General features: G+C 38.9%; 1 protein-coding gene across 3 annotated transcripts in view; it reads right to left on the minus strand.

Moving 5' to 3' along the window:
• Positions 1-18,885, minus strand: part of DDX42 (DEAD-box helicase 42) — a 36,671-nt gene that overhangs the window by 14,488 nt on the left and 3,298 nt on the right. For 2 of the 3 annotated variants that reach the window (XM_045814595.2, XM_045814594.2), the window contains exons 2-6: positions 10,013-10,249; positions 8,297-8,447; positions 3,908-3,969; positions 2,535-2,571; positions 1,558-1,707 (exon numbers count right to left, since the gene is read on the minus strand). In XM_045814595.2, coding sequence (XP_045670551.1) covers positions 1,558-1,707; positions 2,535-2,571; positions 3,908-3,969; positions 8,297-8,447; positions 10,013-10,233 — 621 coding nt within the window. In that variant the 5' untranslated portion in view covers positions 10,234-10,249. Of the gene's footprint in view, positions 1-1,557; positions 1,708-2,534; positions 2,572-3,907; positions 3,970-8,296; positions 8,448-10,012; positions 10,250-18,885 lie in introns of those variants that run through there. The other variant, XM_087854222.1, reaches the window with a different exon arrangement.

The raw sequence follows: 18,885 nt of genomic DNA on the forward strand, positions 1-18,885 counted from the left end.
CCCTACTGTATTCAAATTGTTGTGATATTTTGCTTTGACTGAAGCCTATGAAGAAAATCTGGTCTCACAAAGGTATGTAATTAGAAAAGGAAGAAGTCTTCCTTTAGTCTTCTAATTCTTGTGAATTTTTACTCCTTTGATAGTACACTGAGCATTGACAAGTGGTCACTTCTTAAAAGGTATTTTTACTGTATAATCTGACACCATATAAATGATCTTCTCACATTGTTATATTACAATCCATAAGTCTACTGCGCACTTTGAATGAAGACTTTATTCACGCACAATTTTGTAAAATCATGCATTGGCTACTTGAAAACACTGGTTCGCTGAGGTAGGATGCATATCATCCACACAGTGAAACATTTCAGGATACAATTAAAAAACATACTTGTTTATCACCATCAATTTCATTACAACAGACTTTAAGTACTGGAAAGCTGTTCAGCTCCATCTGGTGAATTGAAGTTTCCCAAATTCTAATTTTCACTTGAAAGCTTGAATTCCTATCATTGGCAATAAACATTTTCAATTGTTTCCCTTGAAAAGTCATTCATTTTCCCAAATGAAAATGCTGTTCCGTGAAAAAAAGCAGCTAGTTCGGCTTACAACTCAAACACCTGAGTGCTTTTCCTAGAGACAACTATCCTATTCTGACATGCAACAGAAATGCTTTATTCATACTTCTCACTTTGTCACACGGAAGAAAAAGAAACTCACACAAGGGTCAAGATTTAACAAATCATAATTTTTACTGTTTCATCGAGGATATTCTTATGTGAAGCTAGCTTTTTTTTTTTTAACTGTGAGGGCGTGGCAGGGAAGACTACAACCGCCACCAGAAGAGCTGGTAACACTGCCTTGACTCATCAGTGCTAAGGTTTCAGGAGTGCTACCTACCCGTGCTTTCAGCTATCGATGTGTTAGAAAAGGCAAATTATGCTGGCATTATTATGAAAATTTTTTTGACTTTGCAGACTTCCTGAAAAGATCCTTCCCTGTAGGAGTCCTTGGACCACACCTTGAGAACCACTATTCTAGATCTATACATGCAAGATCTAGTCTGATACTTAACCTGAATGAAACACTTTTTTTTTTTCCAAGTGAGTATACTGATATCCTCATTCTCTTTTTCCTGACTTAATAAGGGAACTATAATTCCTGGCTCCACTTTGAAGGAACAGCCTCTCATCTGCCCCACATCTGAGAGAAACAATAAAGATTTACGGTGATTAAAAAACAAATGCAGGCCCAAGGGCCCACTTTGAAAGATAAATGATGGTCTGGAAAACAAGTACAACTGCTTAAAAAAATATTCTTAGCCTACGATCGAACGGGAGTGAGCGGTTCAGCTGCGCCTTTAACACGTAAGCTATAGAGCTTCACTTACTGACTCAACCACTTAGCAGAGATGGGAAGATCCCAGAGAACAAATATTTTCATGACATAAGGAGTATGAATCAGGATTACTCACATATTGAGAAAACCTAAATATTAAAGCTGAAGAGAACTATCAGCTTTTGAAATCAGAATCAAATTCAGCAAGAAACACCATACCTCTGAATGATCAATGGGAGGAAGAGGATCAATGATTTTTTTGGAAGGTGCAATTGGATTTCCATCACTATCATATTCCAAATTATCTTCTTCTTCCTCTTGAACCACACCAGCAGTTGGGTTCTCTGCCATGTACCGAAAATAAGCTTCCTGCAGGAAAGCACAAGAACATAATCATACCCAAATACAACTAAGAACATCTCTGCTCCTGTAATTAGTGCACACAGTGTACCAGATGACTGCACAGTTTAAATACCTACCAAGTAAGGCAAGGCTTATACTAGCAATGACTCCTTTAGCAATAGCAGTATTCAGAGGGACAATCAAAAGAAATGAATGAGACAGTTAGTACTACACAATGACTTAACTTGTTTAACAAGAAGACTTACAAAGCTGTCTATCACACGGCCTTCCTGGGGTGGGGTGTCTACCCTGCCCAGAGCTGTGGAACACATGCTGTGGATTGACCAATCCAAGTTTGGAAGTTGACACTGATTAGAAGGGTCACAAACATGGAAAGGGCTACTGCTCACTCTGGTTCCCTTCTCAACATCCCACAACTGAACAATGGGAAAAAAAATACTGAAGGACAGTCATCAAATTAATGTTCCATCTTGAAATAGAACCCTTAGAAAGAGGTAGAGGTTAGATGCTGCTAGAGGCCATCAGTAGATCCCATACTACTTCTTGACTTAGAAGCATAAACATTAATTTTGGAAAAAAAAAATCAAGCTGAGTAAAGCTCATATTTGTTTTTGATGTCATAGTTGATCAAAAATTCCATCTTCAACATGGGGGAAAGCTATGTGAATTTCTGTATTACCAATTGGTCATACATGTAGAAAAGGAGCAAGTCACATGACATTCCCTGCTCACTGTCAGGAATGGCCATTTCAGTGAAGGCAAGCTCTAGCTTGTCCCCAGTACAGACTTTGTGGGGTAAAAATAAAAGATAGAAATACTGCATAGGAACTCACTTGGTCATCTTCCTCTTCAATGTCATCTCGAATACCCCTGGAAAAACAAGCGGAGAAACAAACTTCCCTGCAAATGTTCCACATACCCAGCTCCATACTTATAGCAGATTAGTGTTGAATTCCATACAGCACAGGAACTCTCAACACTAACAATAACAAAGCAGCAATAAGCACACTGTACACTATCCATCCATCATACATGTGTGGCTTCACTCTGTAAGCTGCGCTTTGCATTCTTTTGAATGGGATGATATAGTACCCCTAGAAACATCAATTACTAATGAGGATATAAGGAGTAAAAACCTTTCAAGATAGATACCCAAGGATCCTAGCCTTGTCAACCCCATAAGACAAACACAATGCAGTTGTGAAAGGCATTTTAAAAAGAAACTGCATTTTATATTAAAAAAAAAACACCTCTATTTGGTATATACTAAGAAGAATGTCACAATTTTCTTAATGTCCCCCAGAGTTTCTAGTTCTGGAGTAACTGGATTCAGCCAAAATCCTTGGGAACAGAGAAAAACTACCTCAACTCTTTTTTAAGTTTGGTACTAAAACTCCTAAGCCGTTCTCGTGGAGAAGGGGGCCGTCGCCACGTGCAGCACCTCTCAGGAGCTACAGGAAGTATGGCTGTGTAGTTCCCACAACCACCTGTTTCTAAACAGACTTGCTGCCTAACCTAGAGCACCTGCTGTTCTCCAGGCAAGCATCGGTGCGGGGCAGCTGGAAGAGGATACAATACACAGTAAGCACCGAAGAGAGGGCTGAACCTCCAAATGGCGCAGGAACCTTGGGGAGAGCCTGAGGCACCGACTGACAAGCACAGGGGAAGTCCACCCATGCCCGCCTGTGCCTGGTAAGCAAAAGCCTGAAGACGGGTGTATTCAGCAAGGGAAAGAGAAGATTTGCTTTCCCAGAAAATAAGGTATTTCAGGTTCTGACTTGCTGCTAAAGCATATCGCTCCTTAAATAAACCAGGTTACGTTATTTATTAACAACGTACTTTATGATACCCTTATTCCTCATAATCAATGACATAGGCATTAACTTATTTTGTATTAATTATGGGACAAAACTCAGAACAATGAGCCCAAACTTCAGTGATTATGCTCTTTTAACTCCCACTGTAACTCACTTTTGTGTCTACTAAAAAACTATTTATAATGAAACACTAAATACTACTCTACTAATAAAAATGTTCTTTATTGCAAATGCAAAGACTTTTGTCATCTCTATTTTAAGATACGGGGTAACTTCAAGTCAAGACACTTGTGTATTTTAATTTTTCTCTATAAACTTTGGGGGAATAAACTTTGCAATACTTTAGCATTTTTCATGTAACCTTTGTGAGGGAGAAGAAAACAACTTACTTTACGTTTTTTCTTTCCTTGTCCTTTTCTTCAAGCCTCTTCATGTCTCTAGCCGCCTGATCCTAATGAAACAAAAGGCCATATGGAATCATATCCACTAAACACATTAAAAGGGGAATTTCTTTGTGAAGAATTTTTAGATTCAAACAAGTGCCTTAGCACTTTTAGCTATGCATTTTGACATTTACATCTTGATGCAATCAAATTGTATTTTGACACTTATTTTTTCAAAGAGAAATACCTAAATGTTCTAAAAACTTGGCTCTACGTGGACTCCATGATTTTTAGCTACAATATTTACCATACATGGAAAAATTGGAAAAAAATGCTTAGCTAGTCACTTTAAAAAAAAATTATGGCTGTAAAAGGCCTTAAATTCTGGCTAACTAGCCTTTCTCAAAGCATAGCTTAAGACCATTAACATCAAACTACCAATGGGGCTAGTAAAAAATGGCAGATTTCTGGATCTGACTTTGGAAAGACTGTTTGTGCTCAACCTGGGGTGATTTTGTCCCCAGTGGACATTTGGCAATGTCTGGAGATGTTTCTGGTTGCCTCTGAGGAGACTGGGGGGGGGGGGGAGGGGAGTTGTTACCAATTAGTGTGTAAAAGCCATAGATGGTGCTAAACATCCCAATATGCACAGGACAGCCCCCACAACAAATTATCAAACCCCAAATGTCAAAAGTCCTGAGGCTGAAAAACACTGCTCTAAGTCTACCAAATCAGAATTCTTGGGGGTAGGGGCGCCTGGGTAGCGCAGTCGTTAAAGCGTCTGCCTTCGGCTCAGGGCGTGATCCCGGCGTTCCGGGATCGAGTCCCACATCGGGCTCCTCTGCTGGGAGCCTGCTTCTTCCTCTCTCACTCGCCTGCTCTGTTCCCTCTCTCGCTGGCTGTCTCTCTTTCACATAAATAAATAAAAAATCTTTAAAAAAAAAAAAAAAAAGAATTCTTGGGGGTGGAGTTAAATGCATGTATCATCCATTTTCCAAAGGTAACTGTTATACACAGCAAATTAATAATCACTGATCTCTTTGTTTTATACATGTGAAAATCAAGGTCAGAAGAATTAAGTAATTTTTCCAAGGTAAAATACATCCTGCAATGAGATTTTCTGATTTCTCTGATTTAAAAAAATGTCACCACCTATAACCTGGCATGGTCAGGTGTTCTATCTAATTAAATGTTCCTGATAAAGTGGAGTTACTTTAAAACGAAACACTGCATATAAACCAATTTACTTTTTAAGAAATGGAGCCAAACAGATGATATACTCAAGACTACACTAAAATGAAGAGGACATAAACAATGTAACATAAGGAATGGGTCACAAACACTTACAGAACGTCTTTTCTTTAAAACTACATAAATCTTTTGAAACGCTGGCTAAAAATAAGTCTTTATCTTGAGTTCAAACACTAGAGAAGTTTACATTTTCTAGTGAAGAATATACTTGAGATCAAGGATTAATGCGATACTGTGGCAACAACAACACTCTCTCCACGATCAGACAATATCCAATTTCTCTGTCCTAAAATCAGCAAAACCCCTTTGGATATTATACCAAAAAACACCCCGAAGAATGACACTGTATCAAAAAGATTTACCCTCCTACAGTTTCAACTACTTGAAATGCCAGGCAGGAGAATCTGGGCCATTCTTGGATACTCCCACTCAAAAAGGGTTACACCAAGTTGCATTACCAAAAATTAAATCTGAATTTAAACTGAGAAAAATCAAGAAATGATTTTTCTTACTCATCACTAGAGATTGCAAGATATGAAAAACAGCCCTTTGGGAAATGTATCTCAAGAGGGGAAAAAAGATATATGTCAGACACCTCAAACATGACAAAACATTTATTGCCTTTACTTGCAGAGAGAATCATGTAACATACTTAACTAAATCACTACCACGTGGCAAAGCACATGAAAGTTCTGAACAGTTCTGGTGTTATCCCCAAAATACAGTGCTATAAGAACTTAAGATATGGAATGACACAGCAGAAAGAATATGGGATTTGGAGTTGAATTCTCGCTTTGCTACCTATAAACTGCATACTCTCTAAGAGGCAGGTAATCTGAGTTATTCTATATCAAGATGGGGTTAAACAGAGTAATGGGTACCAATCTGGCAATGAAAGAAGTAAACCAGGATACAAAAAGTTGTTTTCTTTTGATACAGATGTGCTTTGCTTGCACTTTATTTAGTAGGAATATTCTAAAGCATGCTACAATTTTTCCTGTATCACATGGTCCTGAGTCTTTTATTTTCTGGTATTTGATAAGACACCTAAGCACAGAAAAATATTTCTCCACTGTAAGAAAACTAAACACAAGTGTCATGATAAATGGCTGTAAATGGTAGCCTCAATGTCAACAAGATAAAAGGGACTGACAGAACTAAGGTGAACCAGAGAAAGAAAGCCCTAGCTATCTAAAGCACACAGCCTTTTGCTCAGCACAAAACTGGTTTTGTCTTTGCAAGAATAAGAACACAGGCTTAGTCTTGCCGGAGTGTCCACTTTTGGAGAGTCTGAACTTCTAGATAAAATCTTCTAATCTTAAAAATTTTGACCCACATGTTTAAAAAGCAGTATCTATGCCAAACAAAAACATCTATACGGGATTCTTTCTTTCCCTCCTTTTTTTAAAGATTTTATTTATTTATTTGATAGAGAGAGAGCGAAAGAGGGAACACAAGCAGGGGGAGTGGCAGAAGGATAAGCAGGCTTCCTGTAGACACTTAACGACTGAGCCACCCAGGCGCCCCTCCCTCCTTTCTTAGAGATGAGATGTGGCTGAAGACCTTAGGTTACAAGTACCTGAGGAATCTGGAAGCACTTTATTTCGTTAAGTAAAGGAGTGACAGTTTTTGAGCAAGAGGAATAACATGATAAACAACATGCTTTAGTCCAATTACTCTGTTTCTGTATACCACATAAATGGGAGAGCAGAGTACCGAAGGCAGAGAGAAAATTTACACCAGGCAAGAGTTAAAGTGGAAAGCAGGCTGACTATAGTGGAAACAGAAAGGATGGAACAGATGCAAAAGATACTATAAAGATCGACAGAACTTGCCAAATAAGAGGAAAGGTAGCATGACGTACTAGAAAGAGCTAGGTTCCAAGGACTACTAAGCCAGAAAAATCAGGATCCCAGCTCTGCCACAGGGTACCAATGGGATTGGGGCAAGAGACATGAATTACCATAGGGTTCAGTTTTCTTATTAGTTAAAAAATTGTATTTCTACGTATTTTTTTCTGCCAATCCCCCATTGTTGTTCTGAGGATTAAATGAAGTAAGTCATGAACATGTGTGATCTCCTGTTATTAAGAAGAATATGTAAGACAAAAGAAAGACCTGGCCGAGGAAGAAAAGATGCCAGGGGAACACCATCCATGTAAAAATGGCCAGTGTGATTTAGAAAAGCAGAGCTGAAACCAAAGAGAGACTGTGAAACTAAAGACATGAATTATTAATATAGAAGTTACATTTTAGAAGTGGATGAGGTCATTAGAAATGTGTAAAGAGTGAAAACAGCAAATCAATATAGTGAACTGTAGGAATCAACATACTGAGAAATTGGAAGGGGATCATAAAAGTAACAGCAACAGTAAGACGAATATGTAATGAAATTTTTTTTTTTGGTACAATGATATGGTAGTTATGTCTTTTAAATGTTATCTTATAGAAATACAGAAATACTAATGGATGAAATTATATGCCTGGGATTTACTTTAAAATAATTTAAAAGAAAGAAGAGGGGTTAGAGAACACAAGTTTGGCCAAAAATTGTTAACTGATAAAGCAGGATGAAGGCTACATGGGAGCCCATTTTATTATTCTAATTTTTTATGTATCTGAAATTTTTCATAATAAAAGGTAAATAGATACGAACATCAGAGAGATGGGAGAAAAAGGACAAAATGCAAAAATCACAAAAGCCTGGTGAGAAGAGTTTTAAGAACAAGTCTCAATTTCTACAGGAAGGTTAGGATACTGATAATGCTGATAATAAGAAACAAACATTAAAAGTAGAGAATACAGAATTCATAATTTTAGCAAGTTCCTTAAAAGTTTAATTGCCTTTAATGCTAGACTGAAGGAGGTAATATTCATTCCACTTAAGAACAGACAAAGAAATATTAAAACACATACATACGAATCTTGAGCTACCGTTGTTCAAAGGTCACAGTTCAAATTTCTAGGCACCCATCATCTCTGAAAATGCTACAGGGCATGTGGACGAATGTTTAAGAAACTATACAGTATAAGAGCAAAATTCTCCCAAGAAAGGGCCAGAAAACAAATTCTGAAGACTGAAGAACTAGGTTAATTTGGTCTATTTCTAATTGCTGCAACATAACAAAACAGCCTTGATACTTGCCTCCACTTCGGCCATGAATGCCTCCAAGGGATCATCATCGCTGTCAGAATCTGCCAGCTTGGAATGGAACTGCTGGCGGGTAGGTGAATTTTCAGCAGGAATGTAAGGTAAATCAACATTGCTTGAGTCTTCTTCTTCATCTTCAAAATACCTGGAAATTTAAAAATATATATATCTGAAAATTAAGATGCATGATTGGTAAAGTGAATGTTTAATTTGGGGTTTATGAATCCTTCATTTAACACAATATTTATTATGGGATATATATATATATATATATATATATATATATTACTATTAAAAGATCTGAACTATACATGTTGGAGACCTCCAGGCTTTGGCAAATGACCTATTATTGTTTAATACATGCAAAATTCTAATATTGCAAAAAAAACCCAGTCACAGCAGATTCTCTCATTTCAATAAGTGTCTATTCAAATCACATTTCCAGTTCTGTTAGAAGGGATGAGTTTTCAGTAAAAATTTAGTATAGCACTGTTGAACAGATATAGGAAATATTAAAGAATGTATGCTATGGAAAAAATTACTTGTGTATATATGTATAAATATTAAAAACCTAGTTTTTTCTTTATGATCCTTAAAAAGAATTTTGGAAATATATTCATAAGGCTAGGGACTTTCCTCAGAACTTCTGGACTAATTTCTGAGGACTGACAGAAAACTTCAAGGATTAAAAATAAATGCTCAATCCAAAATCATTCCCCATACTTCTTAAATATTCAGAAAAGACAACTTCATAGCTCTTTAAAAACTGAAAACAAAAACACTGTTTAGACCTTATCTCAAAATTAAATAAAATAGTAATACAACCAAATACTAAATAAATAACAACTGCAGCTTAAAATTTTGAAGTACTTCAGGTCTTCACCGGAATTATTTTAAAAGCTCTAGTAACTGTTATGTGCTACACACACATACACACTCATTTATATAGGTTTCATTTAACTAATAAAAAAGTATCCCTGTATTGGTAAATTGCTCTCTAGAATAATGATCCTCGACTTTGCTAAACCTTAAACATCTACTTCTGTATTTCATCCTTGCAGTATACAAGCCTTTAAAAATGCCGCTGTGTGTTCCATCTTGAGTTAATTGAAACAAACAAGCAAAACAACTCAACTTCCTACAACTGGGTTGGAAATAGCAGCAGTAAGAGATTTCTACACATTCAGCTAAGAAAGAAATTATCATCGATAGGAATTAAGAGCTCAAACCCTCAAACCCTAGCTTTTTATAACCACCACCCTACCCTATCAGATAATTAAGTTAAAAAAGGTAATTGGTAAGTATGTTTCCTGAGAACTTGGGCAAAAACCTGAGTCTCTACCAGTTGCGACTACTGTCTTTTCACAAAACAACTTACATGGGGTCAATAAAAGACTTCGGCAAAGGCCATCAAAACCACATGAATTATTTAAAACTCTTCAGCCATATTTAGGTTTTAAGAGTCTCAAATCTTTTTTGGAACAGGGAAAGATAGAAGTGAGCACACAAGCATGTTCCTTACAAATGAGTAAACTCAACAATTTAACTTATTAGGAACAATGCAATTTAGTGAGATAGGCAATTAAAGAAGTCATATTATTATTCAGGAAACAAATGGTTTCCCTACCTCAATTTCTGTTGATAGAATGAATATCTCAAAAGCTAAACTACCAGGATTACCTTTGCTAAACTACGAGGATTACCACTTACGCATTTTCTTCATCAAAGTTGGCCCGTTTGGATCCAATTTTGTAGAAAGAAGGGAGCTGTGGTGGAGCTGATTTTCCAAATCCGGAAGAAGAGCTGGTTGCCCCAAAGGCACTGTGGGACTGTTGTGGGAGTTTGGGTTCCTCCTTCTTTCCAGCACTAATAGCAAAACCTCCAAAGCCAAATCCCCTCTTGGTGCCAGGGCCACCTTTATTCCAGTTCATGGTGTCAATGACTGATCTGTAAGGAAAAAAATACACTGATAATAAATTTAACTTTATAAATAGCCCACCGATTTTTACGTCTCTTCCAACTTTTTTTTTTTTTTTAAGATTTTATTTATTTATTTGACAGAGATAGAGACAGCCAGCGAGAGAGGGAACACAAGCAGGGGGAGTGGGAGAGGAAGAAGCAGGCTCCTAGCAGAGGAGCCTGATGTGGGGCTCGATCCCAGAACGCTGGGATCACGCCCTGAGCCGAAGGCAGACGCTTAACGACTGAGCCACCCAGGCGCCCCTGTCTTTTCCAACTTCTACCTACACTTCATCTCAAATTTCTGCCTCTCAATTAAAACTATTTAAGTTTGGGGGCGCCTGGGTGGCTCCCGTGGTTGAACATCCATCTCTTAGTTTGATGATCTCAGGGTCCTGGGACTGAGCCCCACATCAGGCTCTGCGCTCAGTGCAGGGTGTGCTTGATGATTCTCTCTCCCTCTTCCTCTGCCCTCCCCATGCTTGCATGCAGCTCTCTCTGAAATAATAAATCTTAAAAAAACCCACAAAAACCAAGAACAAAAAACTACTTAACTTTGTACTTCAGCTATGTGGTATGTCAACCCCAACAGAACAGTTACATTTTCTAAAAACATTAAAGAAAATGTTATTCATTTTTGGAGATCACAATCTAAACAGGAGTGTGGTATTTAACATTATCCCCTTCAAAAGGATCTGACTGCTAATTTAACATCTTTAAGCTGCCAAAAATACAACAAATATTTTGAGGATCTGATACGTGCTAGGCTTGTTAGGCAACTAAAGATACCAAGATGAAAAGACTTAATCTCTTAATATTTATTACCAAGGAGTTTATATTATAGTCTGCCAGGAAAATAGATGACCAAAAAAACCACCCAAAAAACAAAAACAACCTACAATTACAATATAATGTAGTGCTTGCTGTCACAGAGACTGAGGTGCTATCAGCAAAACTGTCCCAAAATGAAAGATAATCTTTTGGTAATATCTGGAAGAATGAAAGAATCAAAACTTGAAAGATAAGATCAGTTATTTGTAGAAAGTATCTATGTAATTGTCTCTGAAGGGTACTCATGAACCATGTGTTTATTGGGCAATGCCCACTAGAACACTAGCCAGTAAGAAAAAATGATTCACTGATATGTTGCCTGAAGTAGTCAGTCAGACTATGGTTAAGAATCGCAAAGAAATTTCCTGAGCATTGATCAAATCAGTTTAAAAACAAAACTGTACTAATTTACTAGTCTTGGCTCCAAAAAACCTTTTTTAATGACACAAGCTACCTAAGTTTCATAGAAAAGCAAAAAGACCAGAAAGCAAAAAGAACAAAATTTAAAACTACCTGAAATTTCCTCTTCTAGGTATATAATTGTGATATCTTTTGCTATTTTTTCTACACTATGTGTATATGCACACACAAATTTAAAAACAAAACTGAAACTATACTATATGTATTGTTTTAGTTACCAACTTCTTCACCTAATGATATACTATGAACATCTTTAAATGTCAATAAATACATTTCTCCACTACCGTTTTATTTTTATTTTTTAAAGGGTTAAAAAAAAAAAAAAAAAGATTTGAGAGAGCCAGAGAGAGCACGAGCGTGGAGAAGGGGCAAAGGGAGAGGGAGAGAGTCTCAAGCAGACTCCATGCTGAGTGCGGAGCGCTACACGGGGCTTGATCTCAGGGCCCTGAGATCACGACTGAGCCGAAATCCAAAGTCAGATGCTCAACCGACCGAGCTGCCCAGGCACCCCTCTCCACTACTGTTTTATAATGTTGTGAAACATATCACATAGCTGAATCTTTGTGCATACCTATAGTTATTTCTTTAGGATCAATTTTCTTTTCCTTTCTTTTAAAGGTTTTATTTATTTGAGAGAGAGAGAGAGAGAGCGAGCGCGTGCGCCAGCACAGGAGCAGGGTGGAGAAGCAGAGAGACAGGGAGAAGCAGGCTCCCTGCAGAGAGCTGGATGTGGGGCTAGATAGGATCAATTTTCAAAATGTGATTGCTTAACCAAAGGAATATGTATTCTAAGTTTTTAAAATTTTAACTACTATTTATATTTATGGAAAAGTGCCCGATACACATCGAATAAAAGAAGGGCATAAAACAAGGTGGGTGGCATGATTCAATGTAATTCAATATAAAAGCATAGTTACATACACAGAGAGAGCTGGAGGGCTGTTTATCAAAACGTTAATAGCAGTTATTTCATTTTTACTTTCTTCTTTGTATTAAGGTTTACCATTAAAAAGAAAAGTTAAAATGTTATAATGGACTCTGAAGCCAAAGGGGAAAAGAGTTCCCAAAGCTGCTTTTTATATTACGACAATGTCGAAAAGACCATGAGCAACATGTTCTACTTTTCTGGTTCTATGCCCCCCCCCATACATACCTTACAGGTTTTTGTTTGAACTGTTATTATACAGCATTTAGTTTAGTCTACTTAGTATTAAATCTGATTTATGTTGTGTTAATCTCCACCCTTAGTTCCAGGTAGGGAATGTCTTTAGGGGGCCGGACGGGGACGTCTTTAATCATTTTGGACCTTCCATAAAAGTTACACGTGGCTAAAATAAGTACTTAATGAGTACTAGTTTGCTTGAATTTAACTAAGACCATCTTCTGCTTTCTTCAACCTTAAGAAGAATCAACATGACTCTAATGAGGTAAGATTTAGTAAGAATATTTACAAGCAAGAAAATTTTAGCATATGATAATATTGCTTAACCAATATATGAACCTGGCTTTACAAGAACTACCCCTAAACAATAAAAATGATGAATGTGGATTTTAACCTAATTTTTCCTAGTGTATATAAAATATAACAAGGGGCTAATAAATAAGCCATAGAAATCAGAAGGTAGACAGAGGAACGATGGAAAAACACCCTTTAAGTTTGGGTAGATTTTAAGAATCACATGAACAATCTCCTAGCAGGAAAACTTTCAATGGTTTGCTGAAAGCTTGCTGAAGAATGTGAGAGTGTGTGAGAGCTGGGCATTTGTATGTGAAAAATACAGCTCCATCCTCAAGGGGTTCCCGGTGTGGTTTTAACCAGCTAAAAAGCCACCATGATATGCTGCAGCAGAGCTACTGCACAAAGCATGCTCACTGGTGGCTGAGGAAAGGGGTACCCAGCGCAGGATGAGCAGGGGAGAAGACGCAGTTTTTCCGAGACAACACAGTGTTCAGTTCTAAAATCTGAAGAGGCACTGGACCAGGGCAGAAGTGTGAAAGGAGGGCATTTTCAATTGAAGAAACTCTAAGCACCACCAGAGACAACTGGAAATAGTGCCATGCAGCGAGAGTTCAGTAGGACATCTAGGAAAGTTGCAGAACACACGTTCAGAAAGGCAGGCAGGGCCCAGATGAGCAGGTTAGAACAAGAGATAGAAGAGCTAAGGAAAGACGCCACGTCGGGTCTGTAAGTGCAGAGGAGGGTCTGTGATGGTGCTACAGATCTGACAGAACACACCTGCATTTGAGGTTACTGGGGTAGATAAGCTAGCAGAGACAGGGCACAGAGAGTGAGAAAAGGAGCAAGACAAATGTTAGGGCAGATCAATAGTTAGGAATGGGCAGGGGAAGAGAAGTTCACATGATGACCTGAGGAGAGGAGGGAGGAAGGACAGTGGAGAATAGTGGCACAGATGGTGAGAGAAGTTTTACAGGCAGAAAGAAATGTCCAATGTTAAAAACTAAAGAGAAGCCAGAAGAACAGAACTTAAAAGGCCTCTGTTGGATGTGCAAGCAGGAGTCATCAGGTCAAGAGTTTCAACGGAACAGTAGGGGCAGGGTTGAGGAGTGACTGGGAAGTAGTAGACAGTAAGACTAGGTCAAGCGGAGTAAAGATTACGTCCTAAGTTTATACCAACGATAGGAAGAGTGAGGTGCTAACTAGAGGGATTCTGTTTAAGAAAGAAACATAAGTCGGGCGCCTGGGCGGCTCAGTCAGTTAAGGGTCTGCCTTCGGTTCAGGTCATGATCTCAGGGTCCTGGGATCGAGCCCCATATCAGGCTCCCTGCTCAGCAGGAAGTCTGCTTCTCCCTCTCCCTCTGCCGCTCCCCCTACTTGTACTCTTTCTCTCTCCCTCTGTCAAATAAGTAAATAAAATCTTAAAAAAAAAAAAAAAGAAGGAAACATAAGCATGTTTATATGCTAAAGAGGAAAAACCAACAGAGATCTAAAAACTGAAGATGTAGGATGAAAGGAAAATCCTAAGAATGAGGTCCTCAGAAAGAGACTGAAGAAACAAGATACTGGATAGGAGAAAAGGACGGGTACAGACGTAAATTAGTCCTATTAAAGGGCTCAAATTACAAAAGCAGCAAATCATATCCTTGGTGTTAAAAATTCAACTTCTGGGGGCGCCTGGGTAGTGCAGTCGTTAAGCGTCTGCCTTTGGCTCAGGGCGTGATCCTGGCGCTCCAGGATCGAGTCCCACGTCGGGCTCCTCCACTGGGAGCCTGCTTCTTCCTCTCCCACTCCCCTGCTGTGTTCCCTGGCTGTCTCTCTGTCACATAAATAAATAAAATCTTTAAAAAAAAAATTCAACTTCTGCTATAAATAGGCAGGTAGTGTGCCTTCAGGCAGGTAAGAGTCAATGGCTTTCGGATGGAACAAGATGCAAAATACACAGTATCTTTTCCTTTGCTCTTCTGAGAAATGGGTCAACCAAAAGATTGAACACTTCAGAACCCTCAAGCCTTTCACTGGTTGCTCTAGAATACACTGCCCATTTTCCCTAATTTACTGCTTCTAGCAAGGCCAAACAATTGCACTTCCTATAATACCGCGCTGACTAGAAGGTTAGCTCTACGAGGGCAAGAACGTTGTGTGTTCTGTCCAGCACTGTGTCCTTAGAGCCTAATGTGTGGTAGTACTCAACTTTTTTGTTGGATGAATAAATATCATGCATTCAGGCTCTTCAAAATTTGCCCCAGTATTTGTGAAAACCATCATCTTTCATTATTACAAACCTTGCCATCCAGCCTTCCTGATGGAATCTAAGCCAATCATCCTCAATGCACCACTAATTCCTTACTCTTGACAATGATCCTTCCTATTAGACTATGTAGGCTATACAGTATAGTTGTGTGACTACAGACCCTTGACCACCAGAGGTTTGAGGGATTGTAACTGATATAACAAGCAAAAGAGAACCAACCTAATCTCTATGGTTGTATGTTTAAAAAAAAAAAAAAAAAAAAGATGCCACCCTGCCTCCTGTTTAGGCTATTAAAATTAATTTGCCTAAGCAAACATTGTTTGAAGAGACGTCTAGTAAGCAGTTTATCAAGAAATAAATATAGTGAGAATATTAAAAAATTAACTATATTCCTGCTATTTGTGGGTCTTCTCAAAGCTCTCTTTATTTGGTCTTAACACACGTGTGTGCTTCTAAGCCTTCTCTCAGATGATAATAATAATATGCCTGCTACACCCTTCCTACCAAGCTGGCAAACTCCTATCAAACAGCTCTGAAACTTCACCTCTGCCTCCATAAACACTTCTCACATTGACAAGAAAAGGTGAAAACACCCACTAGCTTCAGCCCATGTAAAATCACCGCATGGCTTCCACACCCAGGTGAAGTTCACAAGACTTCCGGAAAAACCACCACCAACCAAAAAATCCCAAATGATCCAATTTAAAAACAGGCAAAGTACCCAAACAGACATTTCTCCAAAGATATATAAATGGCTAATAAGCACATAACAGATGCTAAACATCACTAATCATTAGGGAAATGTGAATGAAAACCATACCTCCTCACTCATTAGAATGACTAATAACAAAAACAAAAACAGGGACACCTGGGTGGCTCGGTCTGTTAGGCATCTGCCTTCGGCTCGGGTCGTGATCCTGGGATCCTAGGACTGAGTCCCTCATCGGGCTCCTTGCTCTCCCTCGGCCTGCTTTCTCTGCCGCTCTCCCTGCTTGTACACTCTCAGTGTCTCTCTGACAAATAAATAAAAATCTTGAAACACACACACACCAGAAAAAAACAAGTGTTGTCAAGGATGTGTAGAACCTGGAACCCTGCATAACGCTGGTGGGAATGTAAGATGGTTCAGCCACTATGGAAAACAATATAGTACGGTGGTTCTTCAAAAAATTAATCATAGGACGCCTGGGTGGCTCAGTTAATCGGCTGCCTTCAGCCTAGGTCATGATCCTAGGGTGCTGGGACTGAGCCCCACGTCGGGCTCCTTGCTCAGCAGGAGCCTGCTTCTCCCTCTCCCTGCCATTCCCCGCTGCTGGTTGTCTCTGTCAAATAAATAAAAAGATCTTAAAAAAAATTAATCTTAGAACTACCATACGATCCAGCAATTCCACATGTGGGTATATACCCACAAGAACTGAAAGCAGGGATATCTGACCCATGATCTCAGCAGTACTATTTACAATAGCTAAAAGATGGAAGCAACCTAAGTGTCCTTTGATGGATGAGTAAACTATGAGATACACACACACACACACAAACACATGTTATTCAGCCTTAAAAAGGAAATTCTGACACATGCTACAACATGAATGAAACTTGAGGGCGTCATGTGAAGGAAATAAGCCAGTTAAAAAGGACAAATAGCCTATGATTCCACTTACATGAGGTGTAACAGTCAAACTCAGAGATAGAAAGTAGAATGGGTTCCAAGGCCTGGGCGTACAGAGGAATGGGGAGTTATTGTTTAATGCATACACAGTTTCAGTTTTACAAGATAAAAAGAGTTCTGTGAACACTATGGTGGTTATGGCAGCACAACTATGTGGACAAAAATCAATGTCACTGAACTTAAAATACACTTAAAATGGCTAAGATTTTTTATGTGTATTTTATTTTATTTATTTTTTAAAGATTTTATTTATTTATTTGACAGAGACAGAGACAGCCAGCGAGAGAGGGAACACAAGCAGGGGGAGTGGGAGAGGAAGAAGCAGGCTCATAGTGGAGGAGCCTGATGTGGGGCTCGATCCCAGAACGCCGGGATCAAGCCCTGAGCCGAAGGCAGACGCTTAACTGCTGTGCCACCCAGGCGCCCCTTTTTATGTGTATTTTAAAAACAAAAAATTATGAAAATTAAAATGATTAGAATTCCATTAGCACGTGTTTTTACATTGCTATTTTATCCAGTTTATGAGTGAGGAATGATGCTATCTAGACCTCAGTCTCTACTCTGAGATGCAAACATATTTGTGAAAATTCAACTACCTTTTTTCTTTAAAAGATTGCACTTAAAAATTTTTCATTTGAAAAGAATTAGCTGTGTAACAGAAGCATAAACAAAATTTTATGAGCCTCTAGTTTAAAGAGAACAACCAAGTTTGGTCTCAGTAATGACTAACATTGTTTTATACTGACCACGAACTACTTTGTTATGTGTCACTACTATGAGCAACACCTCTCCTTCCCACTTCCACCTCCGCTACAGCAATAATTTCCTAGCAAGTCCGTTATCCAGCTGCTATACCATTACCAGAGTGACCAATAATTAAAAATATACTGAGTGCCTATTCTGCCAGGCACTGTTCTAGGTGCTTTGGATATAGTAACACAATCAGACACAGCCCCAACCCTCAGGGAGTTCAGTCTGGTCCAGGAGAAGGAAAAACCAAATCATAATTTCAGGTACTAAAGTGCTACCAGAACAGAAACAGAAACAAAAACAAAAAAGGAAAAAGGCAAGCAAGAAGAGGTAAGCTATTACAGAGTGAAAGAAATCAGGTAAGGGCTCTCTGAGGTGACTAATATTTGATATTTGACATTTGACAAGTAACTCTCCACCCCCTCAACTCTACTGTTTTAAGAATGCCCGTTTTTTTGTTTTTTTCAAAGATTTATTTATCAGGGCACCTGGATGGCTCAGTTGGTTAAGTGTCTGCCTTCGGCTCAGCTCATGATCCTGGAGCCCCGGATTGAGCCCCGCTTCAGGCTCCCTGCTCAGTGGGGAGTCTGCGTCTCTCTTTTTTTAAAGATTTTATTTATTTATTTGAGAGAGAGAGAGCGTGCATGTGCACAAGCAGGGGAGAGGGGCAGAGGGAGAAGCAGACTCCCCACTGGACCCTGAGATCATGATCTGAGCCGAAGGCAGGTGCTTAACTGACTGAGCCACCCAGTTGCCCCCAAGAATGTTTGTTTTATCGGAAAAGTCATGGTGATGTACATCTAGAGGCTGCATCTACACCCAGCAAATATTCCATCACCTACGAGAAGTGACTCTATGTGGTAAAGTATAAAAAATGAAGTAATAGTGAGCCAGACATAAATAGCAAAAGAGAAAATGCATTTCCACCTCCTTTGGTTTGTTACTACTGGGGAACTAGGGAAAGTCACACCCAAGGGCGGTGAACATTCATATTCTCAGCAACAACCTTCTTCCAGGTTCTTTCAGATTCTGGCCCCAAACCTTCCTGCAGCACATTTCTCATTCTGTCATTCCCTTCAATTCAATAGCTCTCCAGTTAGTCAGGCAAGCTGGAATGAGACTCTCCACTGTGGCAACAAACTACACACTTCACCATTCATATCTCCCAGGGTTTCCCCACATGCATTGGTGTTCCAAGGAAACCAAGCACTCTGGTAATGCTCTTCCCTTAACCTGAATTTCTT

This window comes from Ursus americanus, chromosome 23 (genome assembly GCF_024610735.1).
Source record: "Ursus americanus isolate L20-20 chromosome 23, mUrsAme1.1.p, whole genome shotgun sequence".
Taxonomy (NCBI): domain Eukaryota; kingdom Metazoa; phylum Chordata; class Mammalia; order Carnivora; family Ursidae; genus Ursus; species Ursus americanus.